This window comes from Prionailurus viverrinus, chromosome A2 (genome assembly GCF_022837055.1).
Source record: "Prionailurus viverrinus isolate Anna chromosome A2, UM_Priviv_1.0, whole genome shotgun sequence".
NCBI classification, from domain to species: Eukaryota; Metazoa; Chordata; class Mammalia; order Carnivora; family Felidae; genus Prionailurus; species Prionailurus viverrinus.
This window is the reverse complement of record NC_062562.1, coordinates 153902727-153921870: the sequence shown is the minus strand read 5'-3', so window position 1 is coordinate 153921870 and position 19144 is coordinate 153902727. Positions and strand designations below refer to the sequence as shown.

General features: G+C 39.3%; 1 protein-coding gene across 2 annotated transcripts in view; it reads right to left on the bottom strand.

The window, feature by feature from the left end:
* TRIM24 (tripartite motif containing 24) overlaps positions 1-18468 on the bottom strand; it is a 122761-nt gene extending 104293 nt beyond the window's left edge. Inside the window, exon 1 of one of the 2 annotated variants that reach the window (XM_047849202.1) lies at positions 17781-18468. In XM_047849202.1, coding sequence (XP_047705158.1) covers positions 17781-18144 — 364 coding nt within the window. In that variant the 5' untranslated portion in view covers positions 18145-18468. The remainder of the gene's footprint in view (positions 1-17780) is intronic. The other variant, XM_047849200.1, reaches the window with a different exon arrangement.
* Positions 18469-19144: the final 676 nt, after the last annotated feature.

The window sequence follows — 19144 nt, the reverse complement described above, 5'->3', positions numbered from 1 at the left end:
AACAAAAAGGAATGCAAGTTGGTGAGGAAGAAGTCAAACTTTCACTATTTGCAGATGACCTGATACTATATTGAGAAAACCTGTAAGAATCCACCAAAAAAACTACTAGAACTGAGAAATGAAATCAATGCAGTTACAGGATACAAAATCTAATGTAGAGAAATTTGTTGCATTTCTACACACTAATAATGAAGCAGAAGTGAAATTAAGAAAACAATCCCATTTACAACTGCACCAAAAGCAATACCTAGGAATAAACTTAACCAATGAGGTCAAAGACCAGTACTCTGAAAACTATAAAACACTGATGAAAGAAACTGATTATGACACAAAGAAATGGGAAGACATTCTATGCTCATGGATTGGAAGAATACATACTGGTAAATACCCATACTATCAAAAGCAATCTAGAGACTTAATGCAATCCCTAAAAAATTTTAAAAAAAAAAATGAGCATTTTTCACAGAACTAGAACAATTAAAAAACTTGTATGGAACCAGAAAAGACCCTCAACAGCCAAAGCAATCCTTAAAAAGTAATAACTGGAGGTATCACAATTCCAGACTGCAAGTTATATTACAAAGCTGTAGTCATCAAAACAGTATGGTCCTGGCACAAAAACAGACACATAGATCCATGGAACAGAAGAAAACAGCCAGAAATAAACCCACATCTGTATGGCCAATTAATCTTCAACAAAACAGGAATGAATATCCAATAGAAAAAGACAGTCTTTCCAACAAATGGTGCTGGGAAAAGTAGATAGTTACTTGCAAAAGAATGAATCTGGCCCACTTTGTTATACCATACACAAAAATAAACTCAAAATGAATTTAAGACTTAAATGAGAGACCTGAAACCATAAAAATCCTAGAAGAGGGCACAGGCAAGAATTTTGCTGACCTAGGCAGCACTTTTCTAGATATGTTTCCTGAGGTAAGGGAAACAAAAGCAAAAATAAACTATTAGAACTAGATCAAAATAAAAAGCTTCTGCACAGCAAAGGGAACAATCAACAAAACTGAAAGGCAACCTATGGAATGGGATAAGATATTTGTAAATGACATATCTAATATAGGGTTAGTATCCAAAATAAAGAACTTATAAAACTCAATGCCTAAAAACCAAATAATCAGTTTAAAGACAGGCACACAACATGAACAGACATTTCTCCAAAGAAGACCTACATACAGCCAACAGACATGTGAAGATGTTCAACATCACTTATCATTAGGAAAATGCAAATCAAACCCACAATGAGATATCACCTCATATATGTCAGAATAGCTAAAATAAAAAACACAAGTGTTGTCAAGAAAAAGGAACACTCGTGCTCTGTTGGTGGGAATGTGACCTGGGGCAGCCACTGTAGAACACAGTATGGAGTTTCCTGGAAAATTTAAAAATCGAATTACCCTATGATCTAGTAATTCTACTGGATATTTACCCAAAGAATACAAAAACACTGACTTGAAAATATACATGCAACCCTATGTTTATTGCAGCATTATTTACAATAGCCAAATTATGGAAGTAGCCCAGGTATCCATCGACAGATGAATGAATAAAGAGGTAGCGCGCGCGCGCACACACACACACACACACACACACACACACACACACAGGAATATTACTTAGCCATAAAAAAGAATGAATTCTTGCCAGGTGCAACAACATGGATGAATCTGGAGAGTATAATGCTAAGTGAAAGCAGTCAAAGACAAATACCATATGATGTCACTCATGTGAAATTTAAAAAATAAAACAAGAAAAAAAGAGACAAACCAAAAAACAGACTCTTAACTATAGAGATCAACTCATGGTTACCAGAAGGGAGGTTGCTGAGGGATGGGTACAACAGGAGATGGGGATTAAAGAGTATACTTATCATGATCAACAATGAGTAACGTATAGAAATGTTGAATCACTTACGATATTGTACACCTGAAACTAACATAACAGTATGTAAACTGTACTGGAATTAAAATAAAAAGTTTATTTTTTTGAGAGATAACATGTCGCATGTGAGCAACATGGGAGGTGGGAGAGGGAGAGAGAGAATTCTAAGTAGGCCTCATGCCCAGTGTACTCCTCAGGATTTGATCTCATGAAATCTCATGACCATGAGATCATGATCTGAACCAAAATGAAGAGTCAGATGCTTAAGTAAGCCATCCAGGCACCCCTCAAAAATGTAATTTAAAAAATAAAAAGAATTTCCTGCAGAACATCTTGCCTATTGTTTTCCGGCCAAAAGATTTCTTGACATTAAAGACTCAACAGCATGGTATTGATGTAAAATAAAATTGATTGATGGAACAGTGCGCCCAAAAATAAACCAAGACATGCATGAATAACGGATACTTGACCATGACAGCACAGTAAAAGATTGCTTTTCAACAGCAGTGGTGGAATAATTAAATATCCACATGTAAAACGAACTTGGATCCATACCTTATATCACATATAAACATGAACTCAAAATGGACCAAAGATGTAAATGTAAAACTTAAAACTATGAAACCTCAAGGGTAAAACATTTATGTTAGATAAAGTTTTCCTGATACAAGGAGCTCCTCAGAGAAACAACCACGCTGGTATAGAAAAAGTACAGGATGAAGCGAGAAACTCTTTGGTCTGCCAGAACGTAAGACATGCTCAAAAACCAATAGGGGCATGCCAAAGGGTAAGATTTCAACTTAAAGGGGTTTCTACTGCCCAAATTCAAACAGTTTGGTTATCAAAATAAATAATGAAAGGAAAGGTTTATAGCGTATTAACTTAAAAAATTTCACAAGCCACAGTGATGAGTAAATGGAAAAGGAAAATCTCATCCATACAGAATACCAACTAGTAAGCAGAGGATGAGAGAAAAATCACCATTCTGCAACATCACAGTAGTAACTGATGAAGGCAAGAAATCATTCGTGGATGCTCATCTATGGTTTTTTAGAAACAGAACACTCACACTGACCCCAAAGTATCTCACAGGAGGTTACTTATTAATTACAAAGGGGGAAAAGATATTTGTAAAGTGGAGAAATCTGGCCGTTTAAAGTAGTGACCTAAGCCAAACACGAATAATAATGAGACAGAATGGTTTCCTAATGTAAAGCACTGAAGAACCTATCACTTTAGCCAAAATGACGCATTAGGCTGGATACAGTAGGGAGAGAGAAATCAAACATTAAGTTTGAAAAAAAAGAAGTTTGACATAAGTAATTACTAACGACACCAAGGAACTGGGATAACAGGACTGGATAGTAAGAAGTTGAGACAATGCTAGGGCACCTGGGTGGTTCAGTCAGTTAAGCATCGGACGTGAGCTCAGGTCATGATCTCACAGTTCGTGGGTTTGAGCCCCGCATCAGGCTGTGTGCTGACAGCTCAGAGCCTGGAGCCTGCTTCAGATTCTGTCTTTCCCTCTCTCTCTGCCCCTCCCGCACTTTCTCTCTCTCTCAAAAATAAATATACAATTTAAAAAAGTTTTTTAATAAAAAAATTTTTAAAAGAAGTTGAGACAAGGCTAAAAATATAATAATTAGAGCAGATATAATAAATATATGACATATAATAGCCACTACCTCTAAGGCTAGGACAGATTGTGAGAAAAGATACAGCCATCGCTCACTTTGGTGCTGCATCAATGGGATTTGTTGGAAATTCACCCTCCGGAACTTGTTCACAAATCTTCTTACTCTATGGTACATACTGGCAATCTGTGTCCTGGATTTCTCCCACCACCAAATAAAAAAAAAAAAAAAAGCTGTTGTGAAGGACATTATTGTAACTGACAAAATTTAATATAGATTATCAGATAATGTTGTTGTATTAATGTCAAATTTCCTGAATCTGGTAATTATACTGTGGTTATACGAGATTATCCTTGCATATATCAAAACTCATCAACTTGTAGATTTTAAATTTGTGCAGCTTACTGTATGTTAATCTTATCTCAGTAAAACTAAAAACACTTAAAGAGACTATACTTCAGAGACACATAGACACGTTTGGAGCTCAAGGGTCATGTCTACAACTTACTCCCATATAAGTAAAAAATAAATAAAATTAAAAAATAACCCTAAGTATACCAAAGCGAGAAATAAGGAAAATGCAACAAAATTCAGCATCCTTAGGAAGGGCTCATAGGGCTTAATGCTAAGTTCTCACATGTGGGCTTTATGGTGAAACATCAGTTGGCTGGATATGTGTCTCAATTCAATTTTTTTTCTGTGAAAACCTTAGAAATCTTTACTCCAGGTTCTTCTGGAGTCAAGTCCAATGATAATCTGACATTCTTTCCATTGTAAGTGATGCACTCTTTTTGTGTAGATGCCCAAAGTATTATTTTTTCTTTTAGAGCCCTACAACAAGTTTCAATTGATGGCTGTTGTCTCCATTTTCCTAGGCACTTGGTGAACCTTTTCAATACAAATGTTCATCTTTGTTTTAACAATATTTTGTTTTTGTTTTGTTTCTTTGTTCAAGTAGTCTTCAGGTACTATTATTAACGTTCATATATTTATGTGCATATGTATGTAAAATCTTTCACTTTATGAATTTCTTATGATATCTTTACTTGATTTGTAAAATCATTTATTTCTTTTATGGTACTTTCTGGAGTGTTTAGTCATTCAAGAATTTTCTGGTTCATCTTCATTTCTGAAATCTTTCTAATTCATTCCTCATTCTGTCAATTTTTCTTTTCATGACCTCCTACAGAATAGGAGCTCATTTCTAAACTTTTCTAAATCTAATTTATACTGTTTTTTTCATAACATAGTTTTATTTTCCCAGCTCATTTTATGGAAGTAGGTTTCATTATCTCTCTGCTTTAAGACCAAGGTATACTGCTATCTTCACTTCTTTAGATCTGTTAATTCAGAGGACTTCTGTCATCTTTTTTTCTTATACTACCTTTCAATCATATAAAACTATAGTACTTTCTATAGACCAATTTACAGTAGCATGTGTTTTCTTATAAAGTTTCCTAGGTAGGATTCATAAACAAATGGTACCTTAGTGTAAACACTTCCCTAATACTTTGAGATTTGCCTTCTCGAATGCCCCCTCCCACATGTATCTGAGGCTTTTCTCTTCTTTGCCCCCAAATTCCTACCCTGGTCAACTTGTGTTTATTTGCAGCAGTTTCTTCTCAGTGTGGGGCTCTGTTCTTTCACTGAATATTTCCAAGAATCTCAGGAACCAGGCTGTCCCAGCTCCCTTGCACTTTCCAGTGGCAAACTGTGTCTCATTTCAGACCCTATTAATGATTTGTGGTACACACTTTGAGTAGCACTAAACTGAGATACTCTCTTCTTCAGAGAAATGCTGGGTGGCTTTCTAAGAAGGCAGACAGGTACCACTATAAATGTATATGATGTCTAGCAGCCAGTGGACCTCAACATGATCTGCAATCCTACGTTTTACTGGAAAATTCAATCCTCTCTGAGGACACACAGACAAACCTTCTATTTATTCCTGCCTTCTCTCCTGTTCATAACAAAACATCTCTCCTTCTATCCAAAGTCATCAATCTCTCCACCTATGCCTTGGATTAATCCTATCCTGCCTTGTCAAAACCCTCACACACTCACTTAGAAATCTCTTTGGTACATCCAATAGCTCACTTGATTGAACTCTTCCACTTTCATATAAACATGCTTAAAGCCTTTCCTGTTTACAAAAAAAAGCAATCAACAAGAAACCCTTAACTCCATATTTTTCTCCCCAAGTATTGCCTTATCCCTTTAAACTTCTCTACAGAGTTGTCTAAACTTTCCATCTATATCTCTTTACTTCCTATCCACTGTATAACCCACCCCAATATGGTTTCCCCTTCTACTTCACCAAAATATGCTTTTGCACGATTGCCATGTTTCTAACGCTAAAAATGTTCTTGGCCTCTCTTACCTGATCTTGCAGAAATATGACACTATGAAACACCACTGCTTTGTTAATTCTTTCTTTCCTTGGCTTCCATGACACTACATATTTCTGGTTTTCTCCTACCTCTTTCTCAGTCTCCTTTGTATATTTCCATCCTTATCTAGTAGCCATTACATACCTGACTTCCTGAAGCCTTGTCCTAGGTGATCTCCTCACTTTCACCTCCAGAGGAGAAGGGAAAAGAGCAAAGGAAGGACAACAGGAGACGAAAAAGGATGGGTCAGAGAAGTGGGAGGAAACCTTAATACCAAAAGATGGGTGGGAAAGTGAGCTGAGAAGATTAGTAAAAGTTAAGGCACATGACACACAAGTATAGAAGAATGATGAAGACTGGAAGAAACATAAATCAACATGCACCAGTACAAAGAGACAGACACTAGGAATCTCATGTGCTATAGGTTCTCTTCCTGGTTATCCTTAATGCTTAATATAGACAGCCAATAGAGCCCAGAAAGAGTATTCATTCACAATCAAGGTAAAATAAAGACCTTCTGGTAGTTATGAATCCTAATTACTATACATGACATTTTTCTTTTAAATTTATTGTATCATGACAAGAGTACCTATGGACTATGTATATTAGAAGAAATCAGAACAAATTTCTTTGAGGAACAGTGTATTTTTACAACTTAGAAGAGATTTGAAAACCATTCTGAAAGAAGAGATAAACATGGAAAAATACTGAGGCAATTCAGCTGATAGTTATATTCACATGTTGTTTTAAACAAATATTTGAACATGAACCCTACATATATTATGTACATATAGTATAGCACTAGTAGATCTTGTACACAATAAATCACATGAACATAAAACAATTTTTAAATGCACAATTTTACTTATTTGTTTCTGAAAGTGAAAGAGAGAGCACAAACACATGAGTGGGGGAGAGGCAGACAGAGAGGGAGACAGAGAATCCCAAGCAGGCTCCATGCTGTCAGTGCACAGCCTGACTCAGGGCTCAAATCCACAAACCCTGAGATCATGACCTGAGCTGAAATCAAGAGTTGAATGCTTAACTGACTGAGCCACCCAGGTGCCCAAAACATTAAAAAAAAAAAAAAAAAGTTTTTTAATGTTTATTTATTTTAGAGAGAGAAAGTGTACATGTGCACGAGCAGGGGAGGGGCAGAGAGAGAGGGAGATAGACTCCAGACCCACATACTGCGAGATAATGACCTGAGCCAAAGTCGTAAGCTTAACCAACTAAGCCACCCAGGTGCCCGCCACCCCCTCAGAAAAAATTTTTAAAGAATAAAATCACGGGGCACCTGGGTGGCGCAGTCGGTTAAGCGTCCGCCTTCAGCCAGGTCACGATCTCGCGGTCCGTGAGTTCGAGCCCCACGTCAGGCTCTGGGCTGATGGCTCGGAGCCTGGAGCCTGTTTCCCATTCTGTGTCTCCCTCTCTCTCTGCCCCTCCCCGGTTCATGCTCTGTCTCTCTCTGTCCCAAAAATAAATAAACGTTGAAAAAAAAATTAAAAAAAAATAATAAAGAATAAAATCAGGGTCAAATATTTTTAAATGTCTTGCTAATCATGATAGCTATGAAGCTATTATCCTCTCATTGTCCAAGATGTGATATACACTTAAGGCATAGTTCATCGTTAATATAGAGGATGTCCATCCATTTCAAAGAGTCTTCTTGGTAACTTTGAAACTTTTAGGTCTAATTGTTAGATATGGTTAGAAAATTACTTATGTTCATCTCACAGTAAGACTAATTAAGGTCCTATAAAGTATCAGCTCTGTCACTATAATGCTGTTATACTTACAAATTAATATTATTTTTCATCAGAGCTAAAAATGAGACTTCAAAGATTCAAATTTAGGGCTGGTGGAAAATCACAAATCCATCAACTCCATACACCTGGTAAAATGGAAAACAAAATGGAACAGCAACAATTACAGCTTTCTACAAAATACAGATCTCCTGGCCAGCTAATCCACCACTGACTGACTGCATATTCAGGTGCCAGGAAATGACAAGTATCTATCCCTCTATGTAACACTAAAGAAGTCATCAAAGGTGAGAAGCCCTGAGGAACCTTCTGTATTTTCCTTAACTGGGGAAGAGCCAAGCTATCAGCATCCAGCCTTGATTACAGACTTAAAATGTAACACTCAAGGCTATTAATATTGGCACTGGGGATCACTTTTTATGGCTATTGCACATGTGCCCTACATGCTACAACTTGGGAATTTCTCCAGGCTGCTGAAACTGAGGGGTTTTTATGAGTGGCCTCCATATGGGACTTTCCTAGTAACTGAGATTACAGGATTTTATGTCAGGGTCCTGATAATGGCCTACCATGATCTTCAATTTTTGACAGTCATTTTGGTTCAAAACAAAGGTTATAATCCATAAACCAAGTTATCCCAAAACATGTAAATTGTATAATTTGTGTATGTGCACTAGGGGTAGAATGAGGGGACACAACAGGGTCTGCAGTATAGAAATCCTATCAGTTCCAGGGTAGCTGTGTACAGTTTATAGACTGCACAGCACAAGGGACTTCTCAGTTTAAGAGAGCTCTTATTTCTAATTAATGCAAAGGTACCTTTTGGCCTGCAGCAGCCCTGATTCCTTCCCTCAGGATACTTTGTATACTTTATGTGAAATGTAGCCATTTAACAGGCTTATTCATGTGACCATGACAATCTACTTATCAAGTACTTTAAAGGTTAATTTATGCATAGAAGTTCTAATGTTTTCCCTCAACTCAATAAATTATATGTTACCTCATAATGTGACACACATACCATTTTAGAGACTACTGGTCTAGAATGTACTTGCAAATGCAGGAGTCAATTTGAGAAAGGGGTCAAGGCTACAGGGAGAAATGCAAGACTTGTGCAACTAGGTTGATAACTTAATTTGGTGAGATCCCTAAGAAAAATTAAAAAGACAAAAAAATCTAGAGATGTAAGAACCAAAGTTAGCAAATTACTCACATCTAGGTTTATTTAAAAGGTGCAATGCAATTTAAAAATGGTAATTTGGGGTACCTGGATGGCTCAGTCAGTTAAGCATCCTGCTCTTGATTTTGGTTCAGGTCATAATCTCACAGTCATGAGACTGAGCCTGGCAATGGGCTCTGGGCTAAGCATGGACCCTGCTTGGGATTTTCTCTCTCCCTCTCTTTGCCCCTCCACCACTTGCACATGTACACGCTCTCTCAAAAATAAACATTTATTCTAATGGTATTTTGGGCCACCTGGGTGGTTCAGTCGTTAAGCACCCCACTTCAGCTCAAGTTATGATCTCAAGGTTCCTGAGTTCGAGCCCGGCATTGGGCTCTCTGCAGTCAGCACAGAGCCCACTTTGATCCTCTTCCCTCCCCTACTCACACTCTCTCAAAAATAAACATAAAAAAAAACCTCAAAAACGGTATTTTGACATCCACTTTCCACCAGGACAGAGTAACCAATACCAAGACAAGTTTGCCTGCTAGGAAAAAATGTAGGTAACTGGGAAGAATATAGGAAGCAACTTGTCTTCAGGCATTAGACAATAAGCAAGTAAAGACTGTGATCCCTGAAAAAAAGGAAATTCAGGAGGTGAGCCTCGAAAATGTCTTGATTCTCTGCCTGGGGACTCTTTACCAAGCACAGTGCAGGGAGCTAGAGTCTAAGTAGAACACAGCTAAGAGCCAGAGGAGAATGTGGGGCTGTGGAACAAATTAAACACTGGAGGAAGAGAGCTGCAAAAAGTAAGGATGCCAGGAGTCTCTGTAGGGTTTCTCCCAAGTCCTTGGCTGAAGGCTACCAGGCATGTGCACAACAAGACTTTGGGAAACTTACCAGAGAGTAGTTGCTAAGGGATTGAGAAAAGCAAAGATACTAGAGACCCAACAAGATCAAAGAGAAAACCAATTTTTAAAAAGTAGTCTTAACTCAGCCATACTAATAATTACTTAAAATGTAAATGGTCAAATTAAAAGCAAAAATTTACGGGTTGGATTAAGAAAAAAAAAAAAGACACAGCTATATACTATCTACAAGAGACATAATTTAAATATAAAGGTTAAAAGTAAAAGAATGGGAAAATATACTACGCAAATAGAGATTAAAAAAAAAACTGGTGCAACTGTATTAATATAAGACAATGCAAACTTCACCAAAAAGTAGTGTGAGATAACATTTCAGTGTTAAAAAAGGGCAAGCAATTCATCAGTAAGATAAAGATTCAAAATACCTGTAGCAAAAACTAACCAGGATTAAAAGAATAAAAAGATAAATCAACAATTATGAGATTTTAACATTCTTCTCTCCATAACTGATGATCAAGTAGACAACAAAAAAACCACACCCAATACAAATATAGATTTTTACAACACTATCAACCAACTTGACCTAACTGACATTTACTGAACACTACACCCAACAACTGTAGATAGAATTTAAGTTCTTTTCAAATACGCGTGGAACATTCACCAAGACAGAGAATACGTTAGGACATAAAAGGTCTCAATAACTTCAAAAGATTTAAGTCTTAACAGAGAATTTTTTTTTTTTTTACTACAATGGAATAAGCTACCCAGAAAATCCCATTTACCTTTAAATTAACACATTTTTCTTTTTTTTTTTTTAACACATTCATTTTTGAGAGAAGGAGACAGAGCGCAAGTAGGGGAGGGGCAGAGAGAGAGGGAGACACAAAATCCCAAGCAGGGTCCAATCTCTGACCTGTCAGGTCCTGACATGTAGGACCCAAACTGAACCCAAACCAAAGAACCGAGAGATCATGACCTGGGCCTAGGTCGGACGCTTAACCAACTGAGCCACCCAGGAGCCCCAAATTAATACATTTCTAAGCAACCCATCAGTCACAGAAGAAATCACAAGAGAAATTAAAAAAAATGTTTTTAATGTTTATTTTGAGAGAGACACAGTGCAAGCAGCGGAAGGCAGAGAGACCCACAGAATCTTAAACAGGCTCCAGGCTCTAAGCTGTCAGCACAGAGCCCCACGCCGGGCTCAAACTCACAAACCGCGACATCATGACCTGAGCTGAAGTCGGACGCTCAACCAACTGAGCCACCCAGGCGCCCCCACAAGAGAAATTTTAAAATATTTTAATAGAATGTTAATAAAAACACAATGCAAACTTTGTTTGAGGTGGCTAACACATAGAAAATAATACCTTTAAAGCAGAGACAAACAAGAAATAAAATTAAAGCCAAAAGTTAGGTGATAAGCCCTTAGTGACTAGCAAGCAAGAAAAAGAGTAAATATTACTAATAGAAGCAAAATAGGGGACAGCACTCAGCCTCTGAAAACATTAAAATGATAAGGGAATACTGTGACCAAATATATGCCAAAAATGTAGCAATTAGATGAAACAGAAAATTTTCTTCAATTTACCAAAATGGATTCATGAAGAAATATAAAGTTCTGAATAGCCCTGTATCAATTAAAGACACTGAATTCCTAGTCAAAAACCTTCTCATGAAGAAAACTCCAAGCCCATATGGATTCACTGAATTCTGTCAAATATTTAAATACTAATTTTACAAAACCTCTTTCAGAAAAGGAGATGGAACACTTTATACATTGAGGTCAGTATTACCTTGATACCCAAATCAGATAAAGATACAAGAAAGCTTCCTCATCAACATAAAAATGTCCTTAAAATATTAGCAAACCAAATCCAGAAGTACACCAAAACGATAATACATCATGACCAAGCAGTGCATATCCCAACAATACAAGATATGTTTAACATCTGAAAATCAACATAATTCACCACATTAACAGAAAAAAGAAAACCCACACTATCATTTTAATAGATACAGAAAATTCAATTGACAAAATTCATCATCCACTCATGATTAAAACCCTCAGCACTCTAGGAACAGAAGGAATCTTCTGAATTTTGATAACGAGTATCTGTAAAAAGGTAATAGATCTAACATATTAATTGTGAACAACTAATGTTATCCTCCTAAGATCAGGAATAAAGCAAGGATGTTATCTCTCATTTAATAGTGAAATTAAACATCTATTCAATATTGCAATAAGGGAAGAAAATGACCAATTATTAGGAACGGAAAGAAAGAAGTAAAACTATCTACCTGTAAACAAAGGCAGTCTACACAGGAAATCTTAAGGAATTTATAAAGAAACTACTAGATTTAATTGAAGTTAGCTAGATAATGGGATACAATCAATATACAAAAGTCAATTATATTTAGACTAGCAACCATTAGAAATAATATTAAAAAAAAAAAATTTTTAATGTTTATTTTTTGAGAGAGGACAGAGAATGTGAGCAGCTGAGGAGTAGAGAGAGAGGGAGACAGAGGATCTGAAGTGGGCTCTGTGCACAAAGAGCCTGACTCAGGGCTCAAACCCATATGCCATGAAATCATGACCTGAGCTTAACCGACTGACCCACCCAGGCACCCCTAGAAATGATATTTTCAAAAACACCATGATCATTAAACAACATTACCATAAAATTTTTTGGAATAAACTTCACAAATATTGTGCAAGCCTACTATGAGAAAATAGTACTCAGAGAAACTAAAGATCTAAATAAATGGGAGATAAAACATGTTTATAGATAGGAACTGTCAATATTGTTAGATCATTCTCCCCAAAGTAGTATCTGGACTTAATGCAATTCTAATCAAAATCATAGCAGGCTTTATGTAGAAATTAACAAGCTGCCTCTAAAATTTATGAAGAAATGCAAATGACTTCAAAGAGCCAAACAATTTTGAAAAGGAACAAAACTGCCCAATTCCAAATTTGCTTTGAAAGCTACAGTAATAATCGGGGCGCCTGAGTGGCTCAGTCGGTTAAGCGTTCGACTTCAGTTCAGGTCACGATCTCATGGATTGTGAGTTCAGGCCTCATCAGGTTCTGTGCTGATGGCTTGGAGCCTGGAGACTGCTTCAGATTCTTTGTCTCCCTCTCTCTCTGCCCCTCCCCTGCTCACGATCTGTCTCTCTCTGTCTCAAAAATAAACATTAAAAAAAAAATTTTAAAGCTACAGTAAAAAAAAAAAAAAACACTGTTAGTACCGAATGGATAGATCAATAGAACAGAAAAGAATATAGAAATAGAACCATACTATGTTCAACTGATTTTTTACAAAAATGCCCAAGTGACATAATGGGAAAAGGACTCTTTTCAGTAAATGGTGCTTTAACATATGGTTGAAAACATGAACCTCAACCCTTACCTCATACAAAAATTGCTCAAAGTAGATTATAGCTCTAAATATAAAAACTAAAACTACCAAAAGACGGTATAAAATCTTAGTATATTTAGGGTAGGCAGAGAAGTATTAGAACACAAAAATCACTAATCATAAAAGAAAAAAATTGATAAATCATACTTAAATCAAAATTTCAAACTTCAGCTCTTCAAAAAATACCATTAAGAAAATGAACAGGCAAGCTATAGGCGTGAAAGAAAATATGTGCAATACACATATTTAACAAAGGACCAGGATACAGAATATATATAAAGAATAGTTTTCTGGGGCACCTGAGTGGCTCAGTCAGTTAAGTGTTTGACTCTTGATTTTGGCTCAGGTCATGATCTCAGGGTCATGAGATCAAGCCTTGCGTTGGGCTCAGTGCTGAGCATAGAGCCTGCTTGAGAACATCTCTCCCCTCCTCTCTGTCCATCACCTCAACCTCCCCCCACACTCCCCTCCAGGAAAAAATAAACATTAAAAAAAGAATATATACTTTTCAATAATATATCCAATTACCTAATTTTAAAAATCTGCAAAAGACAAACTGAAATTTTACCAAAAAGTTGTAATAATCAATAAGCATAGGAAAGATGCTCATCATTATTCATTGGGGAAATGAAAATTAAAACCATGAGACAACCCTTCGCACATACTAAAATGACTAAAATTAAAGACTAACAACACTCAAATTGGCAACGATGTGAACCAACTGGAACTCTTATACGTTGCTGGAGGGAATGCAAAACAGTACAACCAGTGTAAATATACGTTTATGATGCAAACAAGAAATTCCAATTATAAGTATTTACCCAAGGAAATGAAAACATATCCACATAAAGACTTGTCTACAGATATTTATAACAATTTTATTCATAATAGCCCCAAATTGAAACCAGTAGTATAATTTCCATTAATAGGTGAATATTGAATGTAATATTGTATAATAAAACTGGTGGACAATATGGATCAGTGTTAAATACTATTAATTCTTTGTCATTGTATCTTGTACTCACAAGGTGATTTATACTTCTCTCACCAAGAACCCAAAGAAATCAGATCCCAGAATTGACAGTTATGTATCTCTTAGACCACCTATTAGAAAAGAAGTCTAGGAAAACTGATGGATTCTTTTATTTTACTCTCCTTGGTCAAATAATGTGATCCCTTTCAAAAGTATGCTCACTATTCTTGTAAAAATAGAGTTTGCTATGCTTGCTGACTACATCACCACCACAAAATATTACACCATGTTGTAACATCTCTCCAGGATTAGTTTGTCTTCTGACTTCATGTACCTGTAATGTACCTAAAGAAAAACTGTTTTCTAAGCTCTTCCCTCTTTCCTGGATATAACTGCACACTAAGAAAATGACAGTCACACCTGAGGTAGTCATCCAACTTTAGCATGTGGCCACTCATCCTCATTCCTTCCAACTGGCAGCCTTACAAAAGGACAGTTTTGACCCATGTTCTCAACGGCGGCTTGGTAGCTAGTTTAATTGTGTCTGAACATTTATAAATTATAATACTTTTTGTTGTTATAAACTAGCTTTATTTCTTTTTCATAAAAAATATGTTAGGATTTATTTTCCATGAATCTCGTTTAGGATAACGGGGAGCATCAAAAAGTATTTAATAGAAAAATTAGGTCTGATAATGTTGAAACCTATCACTCTATACCTTGAACTTTAGTCTTAATTTCCTTAAGAATCCTCTTATGATCAATTTTATTTCAGAATATAACACTGCTTGAGCTAAAGAAGCACTAGGGTTTAATATTATACTCTAGAATTCTAAAACTATGCCAAATTGGGCACTCTGGGGGGATGGGCCTAGAAATCTAAATTTTTAATGTAAATTTTTAACCAGTGAGGGGCGCCTGGGTGGCTCAGTGGGTTGACCTTCTGTGGTTCGTGAGTTCAAGCCACACATTAAGGCTAGATGCTGCTGGCGCTTCAGATCCTCCACCCCTCTTTCTGCCCCTTCCCCACTTGCATTCTCTCAAAAATAAACAAAACATTTAAAATTTTATTTAAAAAAGTAAAAAATAAAATTTTACTCAGCGATTCTAGTAGAGCTAAAATTTGAAAACCACTATCTAAATCTAAAAGGGAAGAGTTCAACTGCAACATAATTGTGGCCTCAACAAAACTTGTTTTATTTGGCCTACACAATGGGCTTGTGTGCAATATATATTTTATTCACTTGCCAATATCTAATACTAGCAAAAGGTTACACAAAAATCCAGGCTTCAGACTGCTCATTAAAATATATACATAAATGTCCTTCAATACTGGCCCTGCCCTCTCTTACATGACCATCTGCTGAGGCTGAGTTTGTTCGCCTTCTCTTTCACTCTCCACCATTCCCTATTATTCTACCCAGATACCTGGCTTAGCTCCTGTAGGTATTACAGTTTGACCCTCAAGACTGTACCGACACCTTCATTAGGAGAATGAAGAACAGAGATGATCAAATGAACCCTATTTATTTAGTTATGAAACGTACTGGCTGAAGTTTTACTTCAGCTAGTATTAGAATAAGTTTGCAATGAGAAAGAAAGGGAGAACATAAGTCATTAAGATTCAGGATAGATAGTATTTTAATTTACTGAAGCTAACCCTCTTTTTTTAGAGTGTATTTAAAAGTGTCATTTGATAGAGACTTTTTCTTTCTTGGTATAAAAACAGAAACATTACCTTCCAATCTTAAATGCTTTCTTGAACTCTTGCTTACAAACACCAAGATAAAATATATTGAGAGGTTAGAATTAAAAAGAACATTTTAAGAAATCTGGAATTGCAAATTTGTCTCAGAGTTGACTTTCAGAGCTTGTCTTATCCATGTTCTCATTCATTCTGACCTAAATGTCACTGCCGGGCACATGATAAATCTTAATTCTAGAATTATGCAAAATTCAGATCCTGACTACTAGCCTGTTTAACCGCTTAAAATATAAATAAAAGAAACTATAAAATGTATCTAAAAACTAAGACTTAAGTTTCACCTGTACTAAATTTCCAACAGGTGAGCCACATCAGAGAAAACAAGTGTGAAAGATCTCAGACTTTTGCAAGCTAGCTTACCAGGATTGAAGACACAAAGACTCAGGGGTGAGAGATAAGGGGCAGTTTGTTAGTTACAATAACATAAAGCAAAGCACCAACACTTTTGCACTGGTTCCCAGAACCCCAGTTCCCACCAGGCAAGGCGAAAATGGCCAGCTGACACCTGCACAGGCAATGGGTTGTGTTACACAAGAGGAAACCTAAGCTTAGAGAACACCAGTCTTTTATCACAGGCAATAAGCACGCCTGCCTTTTACCCCAGTAGACATTTATTATACTGGACCATACGCATGCCTGCTCTTTGCTCTGATGGAAGACACTATCTCTATCTTCCAAGGCTGTTCCTTATACAAACATCTTTTAAAAAACAGAAACAAAGGGCAGCCAGTACCTTCCTGGCAAGACCTGCAGAAACTTAGAGACCCGTGGAAAATTGTCTCCCTCAACTGGATACTGTTCCTAACATATACTGAAATGAGAAGTCTAACACTACAATCTATTTATGGCATCAATTTCATATACCCCTTGACCGGCTCAATTACTTAATCACCAATTTGTCTCAAATTAAATCAACTAGAGCCTCTAAAAAGGAAGTATATATTAAAAAGGAATGACTCCCCTTTTCCAGTTACTTTCTATTTTTAAAAAGATGCTCCAATATTTGCAATATTAAAATTTAAAATCCTCAAGCATTCCACTAGAAATGATTACTATGCTTACTTTAACTTTAAATGTTTCAAACCTGTTAACGCTAGCAATAGGAACTACCTGTCAAAAGTCTCATTATACAGTAACAAACACCACAAAGAGAACAGTAACTTCAACATTTCCAGCTGCTCTCTACAAAATACGAGACAATTCTGCACCCCAAATCACTCTGTTCTATTTCTCCTTACCCTTTACCGTCTCAAAATAAAATCTTCGAATGAGAAAGACAACAAAATACCGTCTCTTTGGGTTCCTTTGTCCCTAGCTGAAGGTAGAAAATCGGGGACTCGTTAAGGTAAAGAACCTGAAACATGCAAGATAGAAAATAGACGGCATCCGATCTGTAATCAATCACCGGAGAAAGTCCCCATCACTTCATCTTCATCCCTCCCTTCCCCCCTCCAGCTCAAATAACGTGGGCATATACGAGATGATTAGGATCATATGGACCCGGACAAAGCTCCGGGGAGGCAGAGGGTAGCAGTTAACTAGATGCAGTCGGCAAAGAATCCGAGATACACGCTACAGCCGACTCCAACGGAGGTTTTCAAAAGTGCGGGTCGCACGGGCCACCCAACCCTGGAGGAGAATGCTGAGCAGCAGGAGGAGCAGCGGCGGCGCCGCCAAGTCCTCAGCGCCCGTGGAAGTTGCTCGCGGGGCGCGCGGCACGCCGCAGAGCGCGCGGGCCCTCCATGTCACCGCCGCCAACACAGACCCTCCTCCTCGCCCCTCCCCCGCCGCGCACCCCGGGCGGCGGCGACATGACAGCGGGTCGCGCCGCACAAGGGCGCTCGCCTCCCGGAGCCCCTCCCCAGGCTCCCCGGCGTCCACGGCCGGCTCTCACCTTGGGTGGCGAACGGCGAGGAGCCGCTGACCGGCGAGCCGGGGGCGGGGACGGGCGGCGGGGTCTCGGCCGAGCCCAGCATGGGCGCGGGCAGCATGAGGTAGCGCTGGGGCGCGGGTAGGCAGCGCTGGCAGAAGGAGTGCAGGCAGGGCAGCAGCTTGGGCGCCCGGCTCTGGATGTTCTGGTGGCACACGGCGCAAGTGTCCAACAGGTTGAGCCGGGCCGCCTCGCCTCCGCGCTCCGAGTCGGGGCCCTGCCGACTCTCGGCCTCATTCTCCCCGCTTGGCGCCGCCGAGGGCCCCCCGGCGGCCGCCGCCGAAGCCGCCGCGGCCGCCGTCGCCGCCTTCTCCACAGCCACCTCCATTGTCCTGCCCCCGCCGCCGCCGCCGCCGCCGCCGGGGAAGGGGGAGCGCGGTCTCCGCCGGCCGCCGCCCCCGACGACCTCCTCCTCCTCCTCTTCACAGGCCGTTCGGGTGACCCGCGGGAGAGGGAGGGAGAGCGGGCCGGGCCGAGAAAGGCTCCTCAGGCCCCGGGGATCCGCCTCCCGGGTGGCGCGGCCGGAAGAAGGGGATCTGTCAGCGGGAACCGTTCCTCGCACCGGGAAGGCTGCGCCCCGTCCGCTTCGCCAACCGCCGCGGCGCTCGTCGAAACCGCCCAGCCCGCCCTCGTCTCCCCGCCTTTCTCTCTGGGCCCCTGGCCCATCTCAGGCCCCGCCCCCGCCCTCCCTCTCCCAGCAACTGAGGCGACAACGAGGAAGGCGCCGCCCAATAGCCGCAGCGCCTGGCCGGGGGGCGGGGCCTGCCCAAGCCCGCGAGGCTCCGACGGCCTCGGCGGGAGGCTGGGAGGTGGGAGGGCGCTTGCCCAGCCCCGCCCCCCGAGCTCCTAGAGCCGCGGCTTCTGATTGGGCCTTTGTGTGTGTTTCGCTCCCCTGAAAAGATTAAGGGATCGTTTGTGAAAGACAGACCGACTAATTCGGTCCGCCTGTGATAGCTCCTCCTATGGGGCGGAGCTCCACCGTGTGTACTCAACGCCGTTAATTAAGTAACTGCTACGGAGAAAACTCTCGTTTTACTGCTGAAGACGGGGGTCCTGTGGGAGGAGTAAATATGGTGGGAGGGTCAAAGGATGACGAAGTACAGATTGTGAAGAGCTAACAAGGTAAGAATTTTACAAAAGCAGAAATGTTGTGTAAAAAAGATATGTGGAGGCAGCATGGATTTGCCACCTGAATTTACTCTTCTCTATGATGAATGATGGAGCCTGAAGAATAAGGGGGTTGGGGGGGAGGTTCTCTTGCAAGTCAGAAATTTTTTTAATGATTTCGCCAGTGAAACGATGAAAGGTGAAATCAATTTTTAAAGTAA